Below are 23,214 nucleotides of genomic sequence, written 5' to 3' on the forward strand. Positions count from 1 at the left end.
TTATTTCTTCAAGGTTCTTCACATACGTACACCTTAAGAGATATCAAGTAGGCGTAACATGTTCTCAAAAAATTAGGGTTGGCACGCAGAAGAATTTTGAGTCAGAGATTTTGCTGGTTTTGGCATGCACTCACAAAAAGGTTGCCCACCCCTGTCCTAGGGCAATGGAGACTAAGGAGAAAATAAACAAATGGGACTACATCAAAATAAAAAACTTCTGCACAGCAAAAGAAACCATCAACAAAACAACAAGAAAGCCCACTGCATGGGAGAACACATTTGCCAATGTTATCTCTGATAAGGGTTTAATCTCCAAAATTTAAAGGGAACTCATACAATTTAACAAAAGGAAGATAAACAATCCAATCAAAAAATGGGCAAAGGACTTAAATAGACACTTTTCGAAAGAGGACATACAGAAGGCCAAGAGACATATGAAAACATGCTCAAAATCACTAATTATCCAAGAGATGCAAATCAAAACAACAATGAGGTATTATCTCACATCTGTCAGAATGGCTATCATCAACAAATCAACAAATAACAAGTGCTAGTGAGGATGTGGAGAGAAAGGAATCCTTGTGCACTGCTGGTGGGAATGCAGACTGGTGCAGCCACTGTAGAAAACAGTATGAGGTTTCCTCAAAAAACTAAAAATGGAACTCCCATTTGACCCCGTGATCCCACTTCTAGGAATATATCCCAAGAAACCAGAAACACCAATCAGAAAGGATATAGGCACCCCTATGTTCATAGCAGCACAATTCACCATAGCTAAGATTTGGAAACAGCCTAAGTGCCCATCAGCAGATGAGTGGATTAGAAAACAGTGGTACATCTACACAGTGGAATACTACGCTGCTATAAAAAATAAGGAACTTTTATCATTTGCAACAACATGGATGGACCTGGAAAGCATTATGCTAAACGAAATAAGCCAGTTGGAGAAAGATAAATATCACATGATCTTACTCATATGTGGGATATATGAACAACATAAACTGATGAACAAAAATAGATCCAGAGACTAAGAAACACTGAACGGACAGTCCTACCTCAGAGAGAAGGTGGGTTTGGGGGTGTAAGAGATCAACCAAAGGACTTGTATGCATGAATATTAGCATAACCAATGGACACGGACACTGGGGCGGTGGGGGCTTGTCCTAGGGGAGGGAGTGACGGGGGGAGGGGTTCAATCGGAAAAAAAGGAGACATATGTAATACTTTAAACCAGGGGTCCTCAAACTTTTTAAACAGGGGGCCAGTTCACTGTCCCTCAGACCATTGGAGGGCCGGACTATAGTTTAAAAAAAAACTATGAACAAATTCCTATGCACACTGCACATATCTTATTTTGAAGTAAAAAAACAAATGTTTTCGGCGGGCCGCATGTGGCCCTTGGGCCGTAGTTTGAGGACCCCTGCTTTAAACAATAAAAAAAAGAAACAATAGGTAAATTTCCCTTTATCCAAATGAAAACTTTGTGCTTCAAAAGATATTGTCAAGAACATGAAAGGACAACCCACAGATTAGGAGTAAATATTTGCAATTCATATATCTGATAAGAGCTTAGTTTCCAAAATATATTTAAAAACTCTTACAAATCAATACAGATAAAAAGGCAAATAACTTACTCTTTAAAAAATGGGCAAAATATTTGAACAGATGTTTCTCCAAAGAAGATAAAGAAATGGTCAATAAGTACATGAAAAAATGCTCAACATCATAAGTCATTAATAAAATGCAAATGAGAATCACAATGAGAAATTTCTTATCCACTTAAGATGGCTACAATAAAAAATGGACAAGTGGTAGTGAGGATATAAAAAAATTGGAACCCTCATGTGCTGCTTTGGAGAATGTGAAATGGTGAAACTACTTTGAAAAATAGCTTGACAGTGTCTCAAAGTATTCTACAGCAGTCCCCACTTATTCTGGGTTTCACTTTCCATGGTTTCAGTTACCCATGCTCAAACATCGTCTGAAAATATTAAATGGAAAATCAAAGTAATAAACAATTGGTAAACTTAAAATTGCACACTATTTTGAGTAGAGTGATGAAATATCACACCATCCAATTCTGTCCTGCCCAAGACGTAAATCATCCCTTTGTCCAGCATATCCATTCAGTGTACACCCCCACCTGTTAGTCACTTAGTGGCCTTCTCAGTTACCAGATCGACGTCATGGTATCAAACTGCTAGTGTTCAAATAAACCTTATTTTACTTCACGATGGATCCAAAGCACAAGAATAGTGTTGCTGGCAATTGGGATATGCCAAAAGAAGCTGTAAAGTGCTTCCTTCAAGTGAAAGGTGAGTATGGTACCATATGATATTTTGAGAGAGACCAAATTCACATAACTTTTATTGTTACATTTATTATATGTTATAATTATTTTGTTTTCACTAGCCATTGTTAATCTCTTACTTGAAATTAATTTGCCAATTAACCGTTATCATAGGTCTGCGTGTGTAGGAGAAACATAGTACATCTAGGTTTCGACACTATCTGTAGCTTCAGGCATCCACTGGGGGTATTAGAACATATCCCCTGTGCGGGGACTACTGTAGATAGAGTTACCATATGACACAGCAATTCCACTCCTAGGTATATATCCAAGAGAAATAAAAGCATATGTCCAAACAAAAAGTTCTACAAGAATGTTCACGGCAGCATTATTCATAATACCCAGAATTGGAAACAACCCAAGTGTATCAATTTATGAATGGCTAAACAAACATGGTGTATCCATACTCATGGAATATTATTGAGCTATAAAAAAGAATGAAGTACCTATACATGTTACAACATGGATTAACCTTAAAAATATTATGCCCAGTGAAAGAAACCAGATATAAGGCAACATATTGTTTGATTCCATTTATATGAAATGTCCAGACTAGGAAAGCTATAGAGACAATCAGTAGATTAGTGGTTGCTAGAGCCTGAGGGGAGAGAGGAATGTGGAATAACTCTAAAGGGTATGTGGTTTCTTTTGGGGGTGATGAAATGTTCTGGAATTAGTGGTGATGCTATACAACCGTGTGAATATACTAACCACCACTAAGTACATTTTATTTTTTTGTTAATCCTCACCTGAGGATATTTTTTCCATTGATTTTTTTAGAGAAAGGGGGAGGGAGGGAGGGAGGGAGAGAGAGAGAGAGAGAGAGAGAGAGAGAAAGAGAGAGAGAAATGTGTGAGAGACACATGGATTGGCTGCCTCCAGTAAGTGCCCCAGCCAGATAGAACCTGCAACCCAGGTATGAGCCCTTGAGGGTAATGAAGCCATGATACTTCAGTCCAAGGGCTGACACTCTAAACATTAAGCCAAACCAGCTAGGGAAGCAATAAGTACATTTTAAAATGGGGAACTTGATAGTATGCAAATTATATCTCTATTAAGGACAATTTTTTAAAAAAGTATAGGAAAAGATATACCAGGCCAATGTTAACCTAAATAAAACTAATATGTATGTTAATATCAGGAAAAATTTGATTGCAGGGCTAAGTGCCAATGAACTAGATTACCAGAAATAAATAAACTCCTTACACATGAATAAAATGTTCAAGTCACCAGGAAGATATAGCAATTCTAAACTTGTTTGGAACTATTGACAAAGCTTCAAAATTGACATAGTCACAAGGAAACATTAACAAAATTCGCATATCAATAAGCAGCCCAAACTCCAGAAAAATAGAGCATTTGAGCCAGATAAACAAATAAGACTTAAGTATATACTACACTGAACCCACTGTAAAATGTACATTTTTTCAAGTGCTCATGGAATATTCACCAAAAACTTTATGTTAGACCATAAAGCAAATCTCAGTAGATTTCAAAGAACTGAAATCATGCAAAGTTTGTTCTGGGAAGATAATTAAATCAGACTAGAAATGGCAAGGGCACTGATCTGTTAAAACCGAAACTTGCCCTGGCCCAAGGTCAGGCAGGGATTAAGGAAGGTCTCCCGCTGTGCAGGCATTAACCCTTTAGTTGCAAGATGATAACTTTAGGCCCCAGCAATCCTGGAAAAGGGACTGAGATGGTCAGGACAATAGGCTAAGTGGCAGAGAAACTAAGGAACCCGGAGCAGTGCTTACTGATCCAATTTTCTGGAAATATTTTACAAATACATGTGTCCATTCAATTGTACATCTATCAAATCTCAGCCCTGGTTAGTAGGCCAATTATAGCATTGGAAGCTTATATTTTAAAAAAGAAAGCCTGAACATTAATGAACTGAGCATCCAACTCCAGAGGTTAAAAAGAATAGCAGAATAAACCAAAAGAGAATGAAATATGATAATGATAAGAAAAATAGTTGAATAGAAAACAAAAACATACAGAAAGATTAAAAAAGCCAAAGTCGATTATTTTTAAAAACAGATCAAAGTAACAAACTTCTGAAAAAATTGATCAAGAAGGAAAAAGAGAAGGCACAAATAAACAACATTAGAAAAAAGAGAGGATATAACTGCAAATGCAACACAGATTTTTAAAATATAAAGATAGGAACTTTATGCAAATAAATTTGAAAAGTGATGTGAAATAGGAAAAAAATCTAGAAAACCATAACTTAGCAAAACTGACAAGTAGAAATATCAAACTGGAGTGATCCAGTAATTATTTAACAGATTCTATCAGTTAAAATATTTCTGCCTTGCCGGCATGGCTCAGTGGTTGGATGTCGACCTATGAACCAGAATGTCATAGTTCAATTTCCAGTCAGGGCATATGCCCTGGTTGCAGGCTTGATCCCCAGAGTGGGGCGTGCAGGAGGCAGCTGATCAATGATTTTTCTCTCATCATCAATGTTTCTATCTCTCTCTCCCTTTCCCTTCCTCTCTGAAATCAATAAAAAATACTTTTTAAATTAAAAATAAAATATTTCTTACAAAGAAGATGCCAGGCCCCAGTGGTTTTTTAAAATATATTTTTATTGATTTCAGAGAAGGTAGAGGGAGAGAGAGAAAAACATCAATGATGAGAGAGAATCATTGATTGGCTGCCTCCTGCATGCCCCCTAATGAAGATCGAGCCCACAGCCCGGGCATGTGCCCTTGATCAGAATCGAACCCAGGACCATTCAGTCCACAGGCTGATGCTCTATCCACTGAGCCAAACCAGCTAGGGCAGCCCCAATGTTTTTATCTGAAAATTGTGCCAAATATTTCAAGAACTGATATAATTCCTTGGACAATCTCTGTCATAAAATAGAATGAAAGAAAATAGTTCCCATTTCGTTTTATGACACCAAAATCAAATAGGGAAATATAGAATGAAAAAATTACAAGACAATCTCATTTATGAACAAAACTCCAAATTCCTAAACAAGATATTAATGAATTAAATCCAAGCAGTTTTTATTTGTCATCAGACTGCAAGATTAGTTCAACACAATAAAAAACCTCTAATTTAATTTACCTTAACAGATTAAAGTGTAAAATTATCCTGTCAAGCCCTCAGTGGATACAGAAAGCACCTTTAATAAAATCCAACATCTACTCATCTATACTAATAAAAGTCTTGGGGGTGATCTGGCCAGCAGGGGAGGGCAGTTGGGGATGATCAGGCCAGCAGGGGAGTAGTTAGGCATCAATCAGGCCGGCAGGGGACCTGTTAGGGGGCGATCAGGCTGGCAGGCTGAAGCAGTTAGGGGCCATCAGGCAGGCACACAGGCGAGTGGTTAGGAGACAGTGGTCCAGGATTGTGAGAGGGATGTCCAACTGCCGGTTTAGGCCCGATCCCGGCAGTCGGACATCCTGGGATCAGGCCTGCCAGACATCCAGGGACATCCTTGGATCAGGCCTGTCAGACATCCTGGGATCAGTCCTGTTGGACATCCTGGGATCAGGCCTAAACCAGCAGTCGACATCCCCCGAAGGGTCCGAGATTGGAGAGGGTGCAGGCTGGGCTGAGGGACACCCCCCTCCCGTGCACGAATTTCGTGCACTGGGCCACTAGTTTGAAAATAATCCTATTGGAAAACTGGGGAGTCACTCCTACTAAACCCTGCACTGTGGAAATAAAAAAAAAAAGAATAAACTTCCTTAGCCTGTTAAATGGTATCCATAAAAAAAACTAGAGCAAACTTACTCAAAGGTGAAACTTTTAAAGTATTCCCTTTAAAATTAGGATCAACCTAATGTACATTATTAACATTTGTATTCACATTGTACTGAAAATGATGTATGTGTATTGGAGGTAGGAGGTCCTAACAATGCAGTAATATAAGAAAAGGTGACTAAAAATATAAGGAATGGAGGGGAATAAAGAAAACTCATTTACAAACAACTTATCAAAATTAGCCCCAGCCAGCTGGCTCAGTTGGTCGGAACACTGTCCCACACACCAAAAAGGCTGTGGGTTTGATCCTGGTCCAGGTGCATAAGGGAGACAACCCATGGATGTTTCTCACATCAATGTCTCTCTCTCTTTCTTTCTCTCTCTCTCTCTCTCTCTCTCTCTCTCAAATCAATAAACATATTCTCGGGTGAGGATTTTAAAAAAAGTAATGATAGATTAGGTTTGTTATAAATGCAATATAAAACAAACCAATTATATTTGTATACATTACCAATAAAATGTAATTTTTCTAAAATGTATTATTGAAAATAGCAACAAAAATAAGCAAAAAATTTCTTACAATGATGTGCAAGCCCTTTTATTTTTATTGTTAATTCTCACTCAAGGATATTTTTCCATTGCTTTTAGATAGAGTGGGAGGGAGGGAGAGAAACATCAATATGAGAGAGACATTGATTGGTTGTTTCCCATGCATGCTGTAATGGGGCAGGGGATGAAACTTGCAACCCAGGTACATGCCCTTGACTGGAAATTGAACCCATGACCCATCGGTGTGCAGGCCGACGCTCTAACCAATGAGCTCACTGGCCAAGGCTTAAGGAAGCCCTTTTAAATAACAAAACTTTACTCAAATGACATGAAAATAGTGGTTCAGTGATTGAGCGTCGACTAATAACCAGAAGGTCAGGGTTTGATTCCTGGTCAGGGCAAATGCCTGGGGTGTACAGGAGAGAGCTGATCAATGGTTCTCTCTCATCACTGATGTTTCTATCTCTCTCTCCCACTCTCTTCTTCTCTGAAATCAATAAAAATATATGTAAAAAAGAAAATAGTTTAAATAGATGGAGAGACATACCATGTTTTCAGAAGATAATATTGCAAAAATGTTAACTCTCCTTAAATTGATTTACAGATTGAATGTAATTCCAATAAAAATCCCAAACATTGTGTGTGTGTGTGTGTGTGTGTGTGTGTGTATGTAACTTGGTGTAACTTGAAAAGCTGATTCTAGAATTTATGGGACAACATTTTCATTTTATTTAATTACATTTTATAACCCAAAACTAGAAACTACCTAAATGCTCCTGAACATTAAGATGAATAAACTGGGATATTCACAAAATGTAATATTACACAGCAAGAATAAGCAAGAATTGTTACATACAATTGCATGCAGCAATAATATAGGTGGCCAGCAAAACATAACGATGAATGAGAAAAACAAGTCACAGACGAATATACACAGCAGTTCAAGCACTTTATACATGTTAATGCATTTAATCCTCAGAACAACCTCATTAAGTGATTGTGTGCCCCTCCCCCTCGCCACCCCCGTCACCGCCCACCTTTGGGGCCAGGCAGGTCTTCTAGAGAGGATGCTCCAAGCAAAAGATGACTCGGATATTTCTGGGGTAAATAACCTGGCCTCCCCAGCAAAAAAAAGTGAAGCAGACATTGCCCAGGCAGGATGTGGCAAACACGATCTACCTGGCAAGTTTATTGCACCTGTGATCTTACATAACTCAATCAATCACTTAGTCTTGTGCACAGAGAACTCCATGTTTGGCTATGGCGAGTGGTAGAGTGGAAGTAACAGAGTGACCATTTACTGAGCACCTTTATGTGCCATGCTCTGGGCTTGATGCTGGGGATATGATGGGGAAAAGGTCCACACACCCATCTTCTGGTTTAAATAATAATAACACTTATTGAGTGCTTACTATAAGCTAGACACTCTTCTACGCATTTTATATGCTTAACTGTCTAATCTTCATAACAACACTATTACTAGCTTCTTTTGACAGATGAGGAAATGAAAGCACAGATAGATTTGTCCAAGGTCACGGAGATAGGAGTTGGGACTGAAACCTAGGCAGTCTAAATCCAGAACCTCTGAGTCACTGAATCATCCAACAATATGGGGGATAGGTATTAATCCTGAAGGTCAGAACTAAAGAGAGCACCTATTTATTTTGTACCCTTTATATTAGGTGATTGGTGTGTATTATTTCTCCAACCTAAAAAGGAAGTTCCCAGTAATATAAGGGTCTTAATTCTGGAGAACCCTGGTATGCAGAGAGCGGCTTGCCTGCATGCCACCTAAACCCAACAGCCCCTTAGAAAGGTTCAAGACTGTCCAGGTAGGTGAGGGTGAGATGCAAGTCTGTCTCATCTAGGTTCCTAGAGCTCCCAATGAGTGAAACTGCTGGTGAAAAGGAGGAGAGAGGAGAACATGAGGCTGGGTTTCCCCCTCTTCTTCTCTTCTTCCATCTATATCCGACATCTTACAGACTATATTTAACATCCTACATCTTCCTGGATGCTCTAAGCAACTACCCTTCCTCTCACTAGCCCTGACCCTGGACCTCCTGCAGCATCAGCATAATGGAAGCTTGGTCAGCTGGTCCTTGAGTTGTCTCAGTCCCACAGTCCACAGCTGTCTTATCTCTGCCCACCTTATGGCTCCTCAGGCCATAATCCTTGAGCTGGAAGCACTTTGGTCCACACTGTCCTCTATTATCTATGGGGAATGGTATACTCCAGTTTTTTACAAATAGTTTTATAGGTTTCATTTGCTTCTCCCTTGCTCCTCTGTTTCCTTATATTTTCAAAGTGAACAATATGCCAACAGGCTTTCCCTGAGAAGACTGTCTTCTTTCTCTCTCTGATGAGAGCAGCGAAAAGTGTCCATATGTGCCAAGAAGGCAACATAGGAGACAGGACACCCAGCCTTTCCCAGCCCAGTCAGGTATAGATCAATTAGAAGAGGCTTGAGAAAGAGGAGGAGCAAAACTGACCAATGATATGGTACTGTTGTGTACCCAGCACCTGTGCCCTGAGAAACTATTCTAGGAGCCATAACCTTATTTCACCCACACACTATCAGACAGGACCAATTTCAGACATTTCACCGAGGTCACCAAAACAAGACATTCTCCGCTAAGCACTGAACGGTTCCACACTAGAAATTTCAAATTTCAAGCAAGAAACATTCCAAGTAAGCTTGAGAGGAGAAAGAAAAGTTCCTAGTCAAAAATCCCTCTGATTAAGTGGTCTTGACCCAATCTTCATTCTATCTGTCTTTACCTCTTTTTGTCACTCTCTCATTCTTTCTCTACCTTCTCTGACATTAGCCTCTTGTTATGTTATAGCTACTTTATCCAGCTGTTCATTAATTCCAACTTCCAGGTATATATAGGGGTATATAGGGGCGGCATGTCCTTTGCTCTTCTTCTATACCCACTTTACCACCACCACCTGAAGTCCATGGAAGCAAACCCCACTTACAGCCCCTCCTCCGTTGCAGCCCACTGCTGTCGCTGCTGTGTGGAATCCAGATCTTCTGTAACCTTGTTTGGGTGAGCTCTTCCATCTCTCGAGACATCTTAGATGTCACAGCTAATGACACCACTGTCCACAAGGTACCGGGCCTCACTTCCTGTCCTGCTATCTGTCTCTTCTGTTGCTGTGGCCACAGCAATAGGTGGACAGCGTTGGGACAGGGAAGTGAGCTGAGCCCTCTGGCAGCCTGTCTCCAGCCTCCTCTCCTTTTTCCTAGTCCTTGCCTGCCTTTGGTCCTGTATGTAGCAGTGGGGACTTGGGTGCAGAGAGGGAGAGGTTGGGTAGAGGTCAGTAGAGGCCTTTGAACTCCAAGAGCTGTGTACATAGGAGATAAGTTCCTTCCAGCAAAGGAGGGCGGCCAGCAAGACAGCCCAGGTCGGGCCAGTCACCTCCCTCCAATGAAGACAGGACTAGTAGAGTATGCAAATAAAAGACCAAAGATCATGTGCTTACATCCTGTGCAAGGTGGGGAGGCAAAGGTGATGGAGGCAGGTCTCAACAGCTTTCACAGCTTTGAAATAAAATACAGGCCCAAGTAGAATGTCAAGGTTCAACCCGGAAACAGAGATCCACATCAGAAATGCAAGGTTCCCAAGTACGAACACACACAGTCCCTACTGACGAATGCAATGTTTTGATCTAGCAATCAAAGGTCCAAACTGGAAGTGGAAGGTTCACTGCCTTACTGCCCCACCCTCTCATACAAAATGGCATTGCAACACTTGTGTTCCCCTCAATTCTGCTGACTTTCCTGTGGCAGAGCCTCTCCTCCTAAAATGTGCTGTCTGGGGCAGTCTTGGAGAGATGGGCACTATCTAATCATCTTTATGCTCTCTCCAGCCAAGGCTAAATATATAGGAGTAAACCTGACACCTCTGGGAATAGGAATGAATGCAGCCATTGCTCGGTGAGAGATGGCAAGCACTGCCCACATGGCTGCCAGCAGCCATCGGGTGCCCTAGGGAGAAAGGCAATGTGATCTGATTCAAAACCTGGCAAAAGTTCCTCGTGCCAACCCATAGGCATGGAGGTTTAGGGTGCAGTCTGCAGCAGGCTGAGTGTGGGCAATAGGGAGCAATGAACTCAAAGTAGGACATCCCACGCAGATGTCTCCACTTTACCCTCCATCTTCCCCTGGTTGTAGTGAGGCTTTTATGTGTAGAATTCATCTAAAGGCACAGCTTACCTGGAAGGTGTCCAAGTGTACTCTTACTTCATTATTTTGCAACCTTCCCACCCCCTGATGAACCTCTTGTGATTGGCTACAAGGAAGCTCAACTTTCTTCCACTCAGCTGGGCCATACAGGGGCAATCTCCTGGGAATAGAAATCTCCAACCCCTGCCCTCCAGCCCCTGCTCTTAGCTCCACTTTGCCTTTTAAGAAATTCCCTAAAGTACATTCTCAGTGTCCTACTCTATACAAGGGTTAGATCCAGTTGCTGTTTATAAATCATAAACTTTCAATACATTTCAGAGCCTGCCCATGTGAATGGATCTACTGAAGCAGTGGATCACAGTGGTGAAGAGCAACAGGCTCTTGGAGCTATACTACCCGAGTGGACTCTCACCTCTGCCCCTTGTCATGAGACCCAAGGCAGAAGGCAACTTCTCAATGCTTCAGTTTTTTCATCTGGTAAGATTCAGCATGTTAATACATGTAAAGCAACCTGGGAAATGCTCGATATATATCACCTAACACTGTGTGATTCATTTTGTGAAGTAAATGATCAGTCATGTCTTTGGCAAATGTAATGCTGACCAAACAGGAAATACTCGATAAAGGAAATTTATAACATTAAGACAAAGGGTTAACATTTATAATAAAGAGCTCCTGCCAACCAACTAGAAAGATGAATTCACTTTTACTTTTTTGGTTTTGTGAAGTCCCCTAGAAATTGTTTCATCCAACCCTCTGAGGTAAGAAACTGGAGGTCTAGAGAAGGAAGTATTTTCCTAAGGTCCTGTAGCAAATAAGTCAGGAGTAGGACACTGGGTACCATATTTCTCCCAGTCCAGGGCTTCTCATTGGTTAATTGATCAATCTAGCTTGATTTAAGAATGTGTTCTTCCACATTAGCTTAGAACCTTTAGACTCTCATAACTAGATTTTGAAAGATATGTAACTCTCTTAATCCTAAAAAGTTTAATAAATATCACTCTGCTAATGCTAATAATCTTAATAACTTTTTACATGTATGTTTTCCATGGCCCACAACGCAGCAACATATTCCTCATCCTAGTTTCTCCTTACAAACACTCTCACTAGCCTCAGGGACACTGAGGTCTAGGGAGGGGAAGGGGCTTGTCCAAGGTAATTGAGCCAGTAACATGAGCCTTCTTCTGTTTATAATTTTGTCCTCATGATCCTGCCAAGAGGCAGAAAGATAATTTTAGCAGCAGGAAATCTGATATAGGAGACTAGCGGGCTTTTGGCAAGGTCTGAAATGGTAAACCTAGGGTCCAATCTTGAAAACCCAGCTTAAAATGGCCTGGAATTAGCTATTAATTTATTTTTTACCACTGTTATCAATTCTGGTCGCAGAAGCAGGAAAATTAAACAAGCTTCATGGAAAGGCCTCAGCCTAGATCTTGTCAATCAAGTCCTAACCCACCTCTCTAGTCATGCATCTCTTTAGCCCCCTCCCCATGCTTAAACTGCACTGGCTGACTCACTGAGCCCCAAAACATACCATGTACTTTTTTTTTTATTCCCTCAGTCTTTGCTTAGCCTGGAATGCCTTCTCTTCCCTTCCATTCTCAACAAAATACAACTCACTCTTCAAGGCCTGGTTCAATGTTTGCCTCCTTGGGAAGCCTTCCCTGTATCCTCAGGGCAGATTTTGTCTTTGGTTATCATATTAACTATATGCTTCTGTCTATCTGAGCAAATATCCACCTGTATTTTTACTGGTCTGCTTCCTTACTAGACTGTGAGATCCATGAAAATGGGAACGGGATCTCAGCTATCTGTAATCTGTGTTTCCAGTGTCCAGCTAAGGCCTTGGCACAGAGGAGACTATTGCTCAATGAGTGTTTGTACAATCTACATCTCTTTGCCCTAGATGAGATGAATATGTGGACAAATAATCCTCATTCAAACAAGGAAAATGTTATACAGAGAGCTATGCAGGGTCCTGGGTGGAGGAACTAACTTGGTCTGAAGATAGAAAGTGGCATCTGGAAAGTTTATCAACCTTGAATGGGGCAGAACAGAATACATAAAAGAAGGAAGTCCTCCGTGAACAGGTTGAATTAACTGGTTAAAGAAGAAGTGTTCACTCAATATCAGAGACTTGCTCAAGACCAAAAGCTGAGCCACAAATTCTAAAATGGGGTTAATTCTGGGGAAGAAAAGAACACAGTGCGACTTCCTGAGGCCCACCGATCCCAATCATCCTTCCAAAGTATGAGGTATGTTAGAGAATTCCATTAAAAGCAGTATCAAGAGAGGACGGATGGGTAACAAAATCACCAATGGGGTTTTCCTATTGGTAATTCTTGAAGCGTGTGGGTGTGAATGCATTTGTGGGAGGTTAGGGTGCAGAGGGGAGATTGGCCACATGCTTTCAGGTCAGGTGCCTATATATAAGTATCAGGTCTTCTGAGGCGGCAGTCTAGGATCGTCTTCTTTCTCAGCTACTGCCTTGGCCCACCATCTCCCACTATTTTCAGCCCCATGTGTTGGGTCCAAGGCTCACTGCATTCTAGTTCTAGGAGTGGCTCTTCACAAACCACAGTCACGCAGAGAGAAGAGCAGAAAGAGGGTTGTGAGTTGTATTGCCTGCCAAGACTGCAGAAAAAGCAGGATCACTAATGTCACATAGAGTATAGAAGTACTGAAATATCTCTAAAGAGCTCTGGTTCCTGTCCTTCCACTCCTCTTCACCTAGAGACAGTCCTCTGAGGAAACTTCAATTTCCATTTTAGTTGAGGAGGCTATTGAAGCCCAGAGAAGCTAAAAGGCTTGTCCCAAGTGTCAGAGCAAACCAGCCCTACCTCATACACTGGGGGAAGTAAAAAACATAATCTCTATCACCCAGTTCATTCAAAACTGAAGTAGACCAAGTCAGAGAGCCTTTTTGGGCCAGGGTCCCACAAACACAGATCAGAAGGATGACAGATAGATAAATAGATAGATCTATAAATAGATACAGCTATCATCTTTTCCCCAACTCTCCCACACCCTTTAATGCACATTTCAAGTGGCCACCTATGCAAATAAAAAAAAACCTTTCCAGACAGCCTAAAGAACGGATTTGGATTTGTGTAACTCCTTTTTCCTTTCACCTACCTGTTCTCTTAGAGGTTTTTTCTTCCATTGGTAACTATCCGACACGCAGTCCTCTTCTATTTAGACCCCCCAAACAGGTCCAGTGGGTGGCGTCAAAGAGGGAGCCTGGAGCCTTCCGTTGGTTCCCTGGGAAGGCTGGGGAAGTACCCTTGGTAAGAGGGGTGTGTGTGCGCTCTGTTGAAATATCAGCTGTTGTAGTTGCCAAAGAAGTTCCCGAGCCACCCAGAGCCTTTTCTCTTCAAGCTAACCATGTGTTCACCTTGCCCCAAAGGTCAGAACTAATATTAACAAGCCACTGCAGAATGGGAAAATTAAAACCAGCAACTGAGACAGGCAAGATCTGTATGCATTTCCTTGGGGCTAAATTTCAGATTGTTCTTCAGTGTAAGTAGGCATGATCCCTTACTGGAAAGTAATTTGGCAATATAAAGCAAGAGCAATAAAAAGGTTCATTTCCTTTGTCCTCATTATCCCACTCCTGGGATTTAATCCTGAACCAATAACCACCAAAGCATGAAAAAGTTCAAAACAGCACATATTTAATTTTAATTGCAGAGCTGTTTTCTGATGGCAACAACTGGAAGGTAACCTTTAAGTCCTCCAGTAGGAAAAGCAACTCTTTGAGTCTGCAGATATTAAGGATGATTAATCTAAGGCTATCAAATTCTGGGGGGGGGGGAGAGAAATAATTATGCTGCAATTCTGGGTGAGGAACCTAAGTTACACTTTTCCCTGTACATTGTATATGTCTATTACAGGGGTCCTCAAACTTTTTAAACAGGGGGCCAGTTCACTGTCCCTCAGACCGTTGGAGGGCCGGACTATAGTTTTAAAAAAAACTATGAACAAATTTCTATGCACACTGCACATATCTTATTTTGAAGTAAAAAAACAAAACGGGAACAAATACAATATTTGTATTTGCATGTGGCCCGCGGGCCGTAGTTTGAGGACCCCTGGTCTATTATTTCTATTTTTGTGTTCTCAAAAACAAGTCACGCCCTAGCCGGGTGGCTCAGTGGGTTTGGCTCAGAAGGGTCCCAGGTTTGATTCCAGTCAAGGGCATGCACCTTGGTGCAGTCTCCTCCCTGACCTGGAGCCTGGTGTGTGCAGGAGGCAACCAATCAATGTGTTTCTCTCACATTGATATTTCTCTCTGTCTTTCCCTCTCTCTTCCACTCTCTCTAAAAATCAATGGAAAAAATATCCTCAGGTGAGGATTACAATAAATAATAATTAATAATAACAATAAAATGAATTAACTTAAAAAATCAAGTCACTAACCTGTTGGTGCTATTGCTATTGTTCTTTGTTATTCATTCAACAAATATCTACTAACTCCTCTAATATATGTTATCCCCCATATTAGGGGATGGGACTAACAAGATGAATCAGACATGTTCATTGCTCTCAAGTTTCTGGCAGTCTAGACAGAAATAGAAATCACTGGTAGCTGTGCAATGTGATAAGTGCTGTGACAGAATGGACCATAGGGTGCCGTGAGGGCCTAGAGGAAAAGATCTAACTGGGGAGGTGGGTGGTTAGGAAAAAGTTACTCCAAAATATATTCCTTGAGCTGATTAAGATAGGGTTTGAATCCCAACTCTATCACTTCTCTGAGAATGAAGTGAATTCACTCAATCTCTCCTACTTAGTCTTAATGGCCCTTAAAGGGTTGTCCTGAGAATGAAATGAGATAATGCATATGTAAGAGCCATGGGAGCTTGGTAGCTCACTTAAATTCTCTGGGCCTCAATTTTACCCATCTGAGAAATGGAGCCAAGAGAATGTATGTGTCCAGCCATGTCCTTAGGATGTTATAAGGCTCAAGACAGATAATGGCTACAGGGCAGGCTTGAGACAGCCTCCTCCCTCCCACTCTGCCCACCCAATAAAGCCAGAGCCCTCTCCTAAGTCTTATGCTTCGTAGTGCTCCCTCCTGCAGCGGCAAACTTCCCTTCACGCATCCTTCCTCCCTCGCAGCACAGTTACGTCAGCTGCTCCTAGGGCGCCAGCGCCACAGCTGTCTGCTTTCAGGCAAGGCGGGCTGTCACATTGGGGGAGGGGCTTCGGTGGCTGCACGGTTCCGCTGCATTTGTAAGTCATCGGAAGCATCGAAAGGGCTTTGGGGCAGAGCAGAAACGCAGTCACACTAGGATGCGTGAGCTAAAGTGCTGCGGGACAATGGGGGGAAAAGGGGACATATGTAATACTTTTAACAATAAAGATAAAAAAAATAATAAAGTGCTGCGGGAGAAACAGAAGCCCTACCGGAGGCCTTTTTCCCGCCATTCATTCCTCCTAGACGTCCGCTCCGCCCCCTGCAGCTTCCTCTCCTGTAGCCAATGGGAACTGAGGGGCTTGAAGCCCCGCCCACGTGCGTCCTACCGTTGCGTGGCACGTCAGAGGACGCCTGCGCAAGTGCGCGCGGAAAGCCGGAAGGCCCGGGCCAGGGGGACTTGGGGGAGTCCTGCCGCTCTCTGGTCCCCGGGTTGGGCGCCCGAAGGCCGGGCCAGGGGGACTTGGGGGAGTCCTGTCGCTCTCTGGTCCCCGGGTTGGGCGCGGGCTGGAAGATTTTAACGGTTTGGTGTCACAATGCTGCGCGTGGTGAGCTGGAACATTAATGGGATTCGGAGCCCTCTGCAAGCGGAGGAGCCCAACAGCTGTACCACCATGGCCATGGCGCGCGTTTTGGACAAGCTGGATGCTGACATCCTCTGTCTTCAGGAGACTAAAGTTACCAGTGAGCGTTCAAGAATCCAAGACCCCTACCATACTTTCCCCTTTCTGCTAACTTGCCCGCTGCTCCATCTCATTTCACTCTTCTATTTCTGTCTTTAGACTCCTCCCCTTCTTAGACCCTCTCAGAACCCCAGTCCCCTCCCCTTGAAACTCCTATTTCTCAATTCAGCTAGATCTCCTAATTCCCAGTTCATCCCTCCTGTCCCCAGCAGACTAATTCCCTCCCCCCTTGCAACCTCCATCCTCGCTCAGATCCTCTAATTCCCATTCATTCTCCTACCCCGGCTCAGCCCCCATAATTTTCTCCCGGCCCACACACTGTCCATCTCCACTTCCAAGTCAGACTCCCCAATTCCTCCTCCCTGCCCCCAGCTCAGATCCTTTCATTCCCACCCATTTTTGCCCCCAGATCGGACTCCCTAATTTCCTCCTAATTAGATCCCTTCTAATTAGATCCCTGGTTCCCCTTATCTCTCCTCCCATCTCTCCCCCCACCCCAGCTCAGAGCCTCTCATCATTTTTCCCTCATGTTCATCCCAAGCTTATTCCTCCCAATTCCCTCTCCTTCCCATCCATCTCCCATCCCCAGCTCACTCTCCTGATTCCTTCTCTGCCCCCCCCCCCCACACACATTCTCTTCTGAGACTCCCTAACTGCTTTTCCTTCCATCTCCAGTTCAGATACTCTAATTCCCTCTCCTGCCCCCAGCCCAGATTCCCAGATCCCTATTTCCCTCCCCCAGCTCCATCCTGTCACTTAGTCACCTCCCTCCTCCTACCTAGTTCTCTACCTCCCATTCCATAGTTCCTTCCTCCTAATTCCAATATCAATTCCCTCTCTAGTCCTAACCTTTCGGGCTCCTCCTCTAATCATAGATACTTCCTTTTATTTTCCAACTCTGACTCTGATGTGTACAAGGAATTGGCCTTACAACTCTAATTCCAGGCCTTTATGTGTCCTGGGTCTTAGTTTCATCTCTGACATAATGTTACATCTTTTTTCAGGGGATGCACTGACAGAGCCCCTGGCTATCATTGAGGGCTATAACTCCTATTTCAGCTTCAGCCGCAACCGGAGTGGCTATTCCGGTAAATGGGGGTTTTGGGGGACTTTAAATTGGTGATGAAAGCAGGTAGGGAGAAAGGGTTTTCCAATCTTTGATGAGAAGGTAATGAGAAACTTAGGCTTTTAGTCCATAGAGCTAAAGCCACATAAAATTGTTTGTCAAATTTTATGTGTCAAATTATCCTATTGGACCTCAGAAGCACAATAGTGTGGTGGTTAATTGTATGAGCTCTGGAGCCAGATTGCCTGGGTTTAAATCCTAGCTCATTTTCTAGCTCTGTACCCTTTGGCAAGTTGCTTAATCTCTTTATGCCTCAGCTAGAAAATGGGGATAATGAGTACCACCTAAGGCAATTATAAAGATTACACAAATGAGTCCACGTGATAATGGTAGTAGCTAACACTAGTTGAACATTTATCATGTATTCATGTACAACACTTAGAATATTAGCTGCTGTACATGAAGAAATTGAGACTTCAGGGTTTGAGTAGAGTTTCCCCAGGCTCTAGGGAGCCATCAGTGGCCTTTGAGTTGGTAGAAGCGTTGATACAACCACACTTGATGAGGATGACTCAGGTGACTTGTGTGGGGGCAACAGGCTGTTGGCTGCCAGGCCTGCTCAAAATACCCTGTCTGTCTCTAGGTGTAGCCACCTTCTGTAAGGACGGCGCCACCCCAGTGGCTGCTGAAGAAGGCCTGAGTGGCCTCCTTGCCCCTCAGAATGGGGACGTGGGTTGCTATGGAAACATGGATGAGTTCAGCCAAGAGGAGCTTCGGGCTCTGGATAATGAGGGCCGGGCCCTCCTCACTCAGCACAAGATCCGGTAATAGCGCACCTCCCCCCTCTCACTGAGCACTGCTGGTTCTATTCTACATGTGATTCTGAGGCTAGCCTTTATAAACAGGCATTCTCCATAGGAAACTTGCCAAACTTGCCTTTCCTGGACTCTGGTCCTGGCTGGGTTACTCACTGTGTGACACTGGGTAAATCGTGTTCCCTCTGAGCCTTGAGTCCCCCATTTCTACAGCGGGCAAGGCTGGGAGATTCAGCTCTGGTATTTCCACAGGCACAAACAAAAGCAATTTATCATAGGCTGAACTCATTGCCCCAAGGTGCTCTCATTCTGTGTGTCCTGTCTTTTTGACTGGCAGCACCATCCCCTGCTTTACCTAGGTGTCAGCCTAGATGGCCCTCTCCTTGCCAAATCTCTCTTCAGTCCCCAAGTCCTGTGTGTGTCAGCTCGTTCATGTCTTTCTGTCCCCTTTGCGCCCATCCCACAGAGAACCATTAAGTGGAAGCCCCGAGGTGTGGGGAGGAGAGGCTTGAAAATGACTCATTTTCTTGGGGGGTTCTGTTCTCCCCAGCACCTGGGATGGTAAGGAGAAGATCTTGACCATAATCAACGTGTACTGCCCCCACGCTGACCCTGGGAGGCCTGAGCGGCTGACCTTTAAGATGCGCTTCTATCGCTTGCTGCAGATCCGAGCAGAAGCCCTCCTGGCAGCTGGCAGGTACTGCAAGCTTGGACAGCAAGGCTTCCTTGAGTTTATCTTGTGTGCCCAGCCTATTTCAAGCTCCATTGGAAGGGAAATGGGATATTCGTCTTGTGAGTTTTTTCAGTCTAGTGGCAGACACCAGCATCCCTACTTGAATAGGCCCTGCTCTATAAGATTACGAGGACCAGGGAAAGGAACACAAATACAGGGTTTGTACTCAAATACCTCTGAGCACCTATTCTGGCTCCTCCTTTTACTCACTACGAGCCCCAAGGCTAGTCCTGCTTCTCTTTTCTCTTTTGTCAAATGAATGTATGAATCCCTATCTCACAGAATAGCTTTAAGAATGAAATGAGATGAGGAATATGAAATTCCTGGGAGCAAATAATAAGTGTTATCCCAGAGAGGGACAGGAAAGTGAGGGTGTGTTAGAGTAATCAAGGGATGCTTCCTAGAAGAAGTGGTACCCCAATTCAACTTTGAAGGACCAGAAAAATACCCTGAGGTGATGAGCCAGATAGTCATGTCCAATGGAACAGTGTCACCTTTGGAGATCAGAATTGAGTTGGTTAAGAGTAAAGGGCAGCAAGGTTACAATGAGATTGTAGAAGGAGGCTGTTACCAGTTGCTGTTGGTTCTCACCTTGGCCTCAATTTGGGAGGTGGCCTGTCTGAGCTCTTGAGCCCAGGAGAACGTAGATGGGCCAGGACTACTGCTTCCCTCGCTTGAATGCCCAGTTGACAATCCCACTGTTGTGTTTTTCAGCCATGTGATCATTCTGGGTGACTTGAACACAGCGCACCGCCCCATTGACCATTGGGATGCAGTCAACCTGGTAAGGCTCCCTCTATGCCCCTGACCTCACTCCTGACTGTGGTTCTGTTCAGCCAGCCAATCAGTGCTGGTTGTTTTTTTTTTGTTTGTTTGTTTGTTTGTTTTTGGCCCAGGGGCAGCTTCCTTCATGGAAAAGCAGAACTTAGTTTGAAATACTATTCTCAAAGCACTGAGGATTGTTTATTCATTCAGTAGACTTTACTGACCCTACCCTTGACCTAGCCTGAGTCACATGATGGTGACCCAGGTTACCGCCCAGTTCTGACTCTTGGCCCCTCAGAGTTCTCTGTGTGGTGGTAGGCTATGGACACATGATCAGCCACTTATAGAATGGTGTCTTCAGGGCTGAGACAGAGATGGCAGCTAGGGAGCTAGGGAGCTCAGAAATGGGATTCCTGGGCCAGCCTGGGCATCGGGGAGGCATCTGAAAATGTCTGAATCTTAAAAGATGAGTAGAGTAGAGCTTTGGGGCGAGGGCACCAAAGCATTCTAGCATGAGAAAAGGCTACAGGTTGAGAATTTGCCTGGTGTGCATAGGGAGCTGCAAGTCCCATTCTTAGGGGGTGACATGGGAAGGGAGGTGAGTGGCCAGAGATGGGGCTCCTTTGGGAGCCAGAATTCAAGGGCCAATCATTTTTCTAATACACTCTGTCTCCTGCTCATGAACCTTTTTTTTTTTTTTTAGTTCAGAACTATCCTAGATCTAAGTGCACCTTCTACCTTCTTTCTTCCAGCAAATGAGAATTAATAGTACCAGGTCACATGGCACTGTCCAAAGTAGAGGAATATGTCCACTTCCCACAAGACCAGCTCTTCTAGTCTTCTCATCTTTAAAAATGGCACTATCATCCCCTTGGTTGCTCTTTCCAGAAGCCTGGGAATTGTGTTAGTATTGTCCTTCTTCCTCCTCTACCCTTCCCACACTCAATTGGCCAGTGAGTACTGGAGAGTCTAGCTCCACATCATCTCTTTTTGAAAAATACATTTTTATTGATTTCAGAGCGGAAGGGAGAGTGAGAGAGATAGAGACATCAATAATGAGGAAGAATCATTGACCAGCTGCCTCCTGTATGCTCCCCACTGGGGACTGAGCCCGAAACCTGGCATGTGCCCTGACTGGGAATCAAACCATGACCTGGTTCATAGGTCGAAGCTCAACCATTGAGCCACACCTGTTGGGCTCCACATCATCGCTTCATTTCAGTTTTCTCTGTCTCCTCTGGTACACCCCTAGTCTAAGGGCATGAACTATAGTAATCAGCTGCCGGTATTCTGGCCCTCAGTTTGGCCTCCCCTCAGGTGTTTGGGTATACTGTCCCCTCCTTCCAGGGGCCCATCACAGAGGCTGTTCTCTTCATTTGTAACACCCTCTGCCTAGGTTACTCCTGCTCAGTGTTCTTTGAACATTTGTTGCATTGAGTGGGTGGGTGAATTGGATGGATGGATGGATGGATGGATGGATGGATGGATGAACTGGGGAGCAGAGTCAAAGGAAGTAATCAGACATGGATTTCTGGAGCCCCTGAGCTCAGGAGTGAGGGATGGTCAGTGAGGGCTTTGACACAAGAGAAGCCAAATAGTGCCAGAGGGTTTAAATGAAAAGGCAGCAGTCTTCTTAACTCCTAGCCCTAGCCCTACTTTTTAGAGGCAGCCACCTTTAGCTTCCTATTTTCCATTCTTTTGGTGAGCAATTCTAAGAATTGCTTTGATGAAGCAAATAAACAAATGAGGAAGGATGGAAATGGAATCCCAGCCGTTGCTGGATTACATTTTCTTGTCTGTAAAATGAAGCAAAGTCCCTTCCGGCATCTAGTTCTGCCTTTCCCTTTGTCCCCCTTCCCTTTCCCCAGGAATGCTTTGAAGAGGACCCAGGACGCAAGTGGATGGACGGCCTGCTCAGTAAGCTGGATTGCCAGGGTGGGTCCAACGTAGGGGCTTTTATTGATACCTACCGCTGCTTCCATCCAAAGCAGGAGAGGGCCTTTACCTGCTGGTCAACAATCACTGGCGCCCGCCGTCTGAACTATGGCTCCCGGATTGACTATGTGCTGGGAGACAGGACTCTGGTTATAGACACCTTCCAGGACTCCTTCCTGCTGCCTGAGGTGATGGGCTCTGACCATTGCCCCGTGGGTGCAGTCTTGAACGTGTCTTCTGTGCCGGCAAAACAATGCCCTCCTCTTTGCACCCGCTTCCTCCCTGAGTTTTCAGGCACCCAGCTCAAGATCCTTCATTTCCTAGTCCATCCCAAACAAGAGCCTGTGTCCAAGCAGTCAGTGCTGCAGCTCAGCAATCAAACCCAGGGACAGATGCGCCAAAACAAAGCCCATGTGCGCTCGATCAGGCCTCGGCCAAGTCGGGCTGGCTCCGGCAAAGGCCAAAAAAAACTGATTAACTACTTCCAGCCATCCTCCAGCCGTCTCCAAGCTTCTACCAATTTGGAGCTTCCTAACCTGCGTGCCCTTGTGACTCCAAAGATCCCAGAAGACAAGGTGATGGGCAAAGGGGTAGAGGGGCAGGCCAAGGATGCAGAGGCCAAGGATGAGAAGGAGCTACGGACCTCATTCTGGAAGTCTGTGCTGGGGGGTCCCTTGCCCATGCCGCTCTGTGGGGGCCATGGGGAGCCATGTGTGATGCGAACTGTGAAGAAGGCAGGACCCAACCAGGGCCGCCACTTCTACATGTGTTCCAGGCCCCGGGGGCCTTCCACTGACCCCTCTTCTCGCTGCAACTTCTTCCTCTGGAGCAGGCCCAACTGAGCCCACCCAGGCAAGGGATATCTGGTCTGGTCAGCCCTGTACATGAACTGAGGCCAGCACCTTCCTAAGCTGTCACCTCCTCCCCCGAGGCCTCCTTTCCCACCCCCTCCTCCTCCTTCACCTTCCTCAGGAATCCTTCTGTTTCTTCTTTCTCTTCCTCCTCTAAGGCCTCTCTCCTTTCTCTTCCTGCCTTGCTCCTCATTGGTGAGCTACTTGTGCCTTAATTCTGCACCCCAGTCCTCCACCCCAATTTCCACCTTCCTGTAAGAAGTACACAGGAACCAGTTGCTCCAGGGACTTTTAAGACCCTTTCCTTCCTTGCTAGGAAGTGTATCTGCCTCAATAAAGTCTGTGTCTTTGTTTTAGTGCA

The 23,214-nt window shown here is 44.1% G+C and overlaps 2 protein-coding genes across 8 annotated transcripts in view; one reads left to right on the plus strand and one right to left on the minus strand.

Annotated features, from left to right (window-relative positions):
- The window catches only part of PFKFB1 (6-phosphofructo-2-kinase/fructose-2,6-biphosphatase 1), a 45,931-nt gene extending 31,858 nt beyond the window's left edge, over positions 1-14,073 (minus strand). Inside the window, exon 1 of one of the 3 annotated variants that reach the window (XM_023760029.1) lies at positions 13,947-14,073. In XM_023760029.1, coding sequence (XP_023615797.1) covers positions 13,947-13,974 — 28 coding nt within the window. In that variant the 5' untranslated portion in view covers positions 13,975-14,073. Of the gene's footprint in view, positions 1-9,601; positions 9,970-13,946 lie in introns of those variants that run through there. The other 2 variants (XM_006096142.3, XM_023760028.1) reach the window with 2 other exon arrangements.
- Positions 14,074-16,359: 2,286 nt separating this feature from the next.
- APEX2 (apurinic/apyrimidinic endodeoxyribonuclease 2) lies at positions 16,360-23,214 on the plus strand. Of its 5 annotated transcripts, XM_023760038.1 has the most exons (7): positions 16,360-16,689; positions 17,693-17,776; positions 18,398-18,578; positions 19,120-19,266; positions 20,017-20,086; positions 20,820-20,970; positions 21,877-23,214. In XM_023760038.1, the coding sequence occupies exons 1-7, from the start codon at positions 16,542-16,544 to the stop codon at positions 22,842-22,844; spliced, it is 1,749 nt and encodes a 582-aa protein (XP_023615806.1). In that variant the 5' UTR covers positions 16,360-16,541; the 3' UTR covers positions 22,845-23,214. The 5 variants fall into 5 exon arrangements, with proteins under 5 accessions (XP_023615806.1, XP_006096208.1, XP_023615808.1 ...); XM_006096146.3 differs by lacking the exon at positions 20,820-20,970 and having other exon boundaries at positions 21,936-23,214; XM_023760039.1 differs by lacking the exon at positions 18,398-18,578 and having other exon boundaries at positions 16,631-16,689.

Source organism: Myotis lucifugus, unplaced genomic scaffold (genome assembly GCF_000147115.1).
Source record: "Myotis lucifugus unplaced genomic scaffold, Myoluc2.0 scaffold_169, whole genome shotgun sequence".
Classification (NCBI taxonomy): domain Eukaryota; kingdom Metazoa; phylum Chordata; class Mammalia; order Chiroptera; family Vespertilionidae; genus Myotis; species Myotis lucifugus.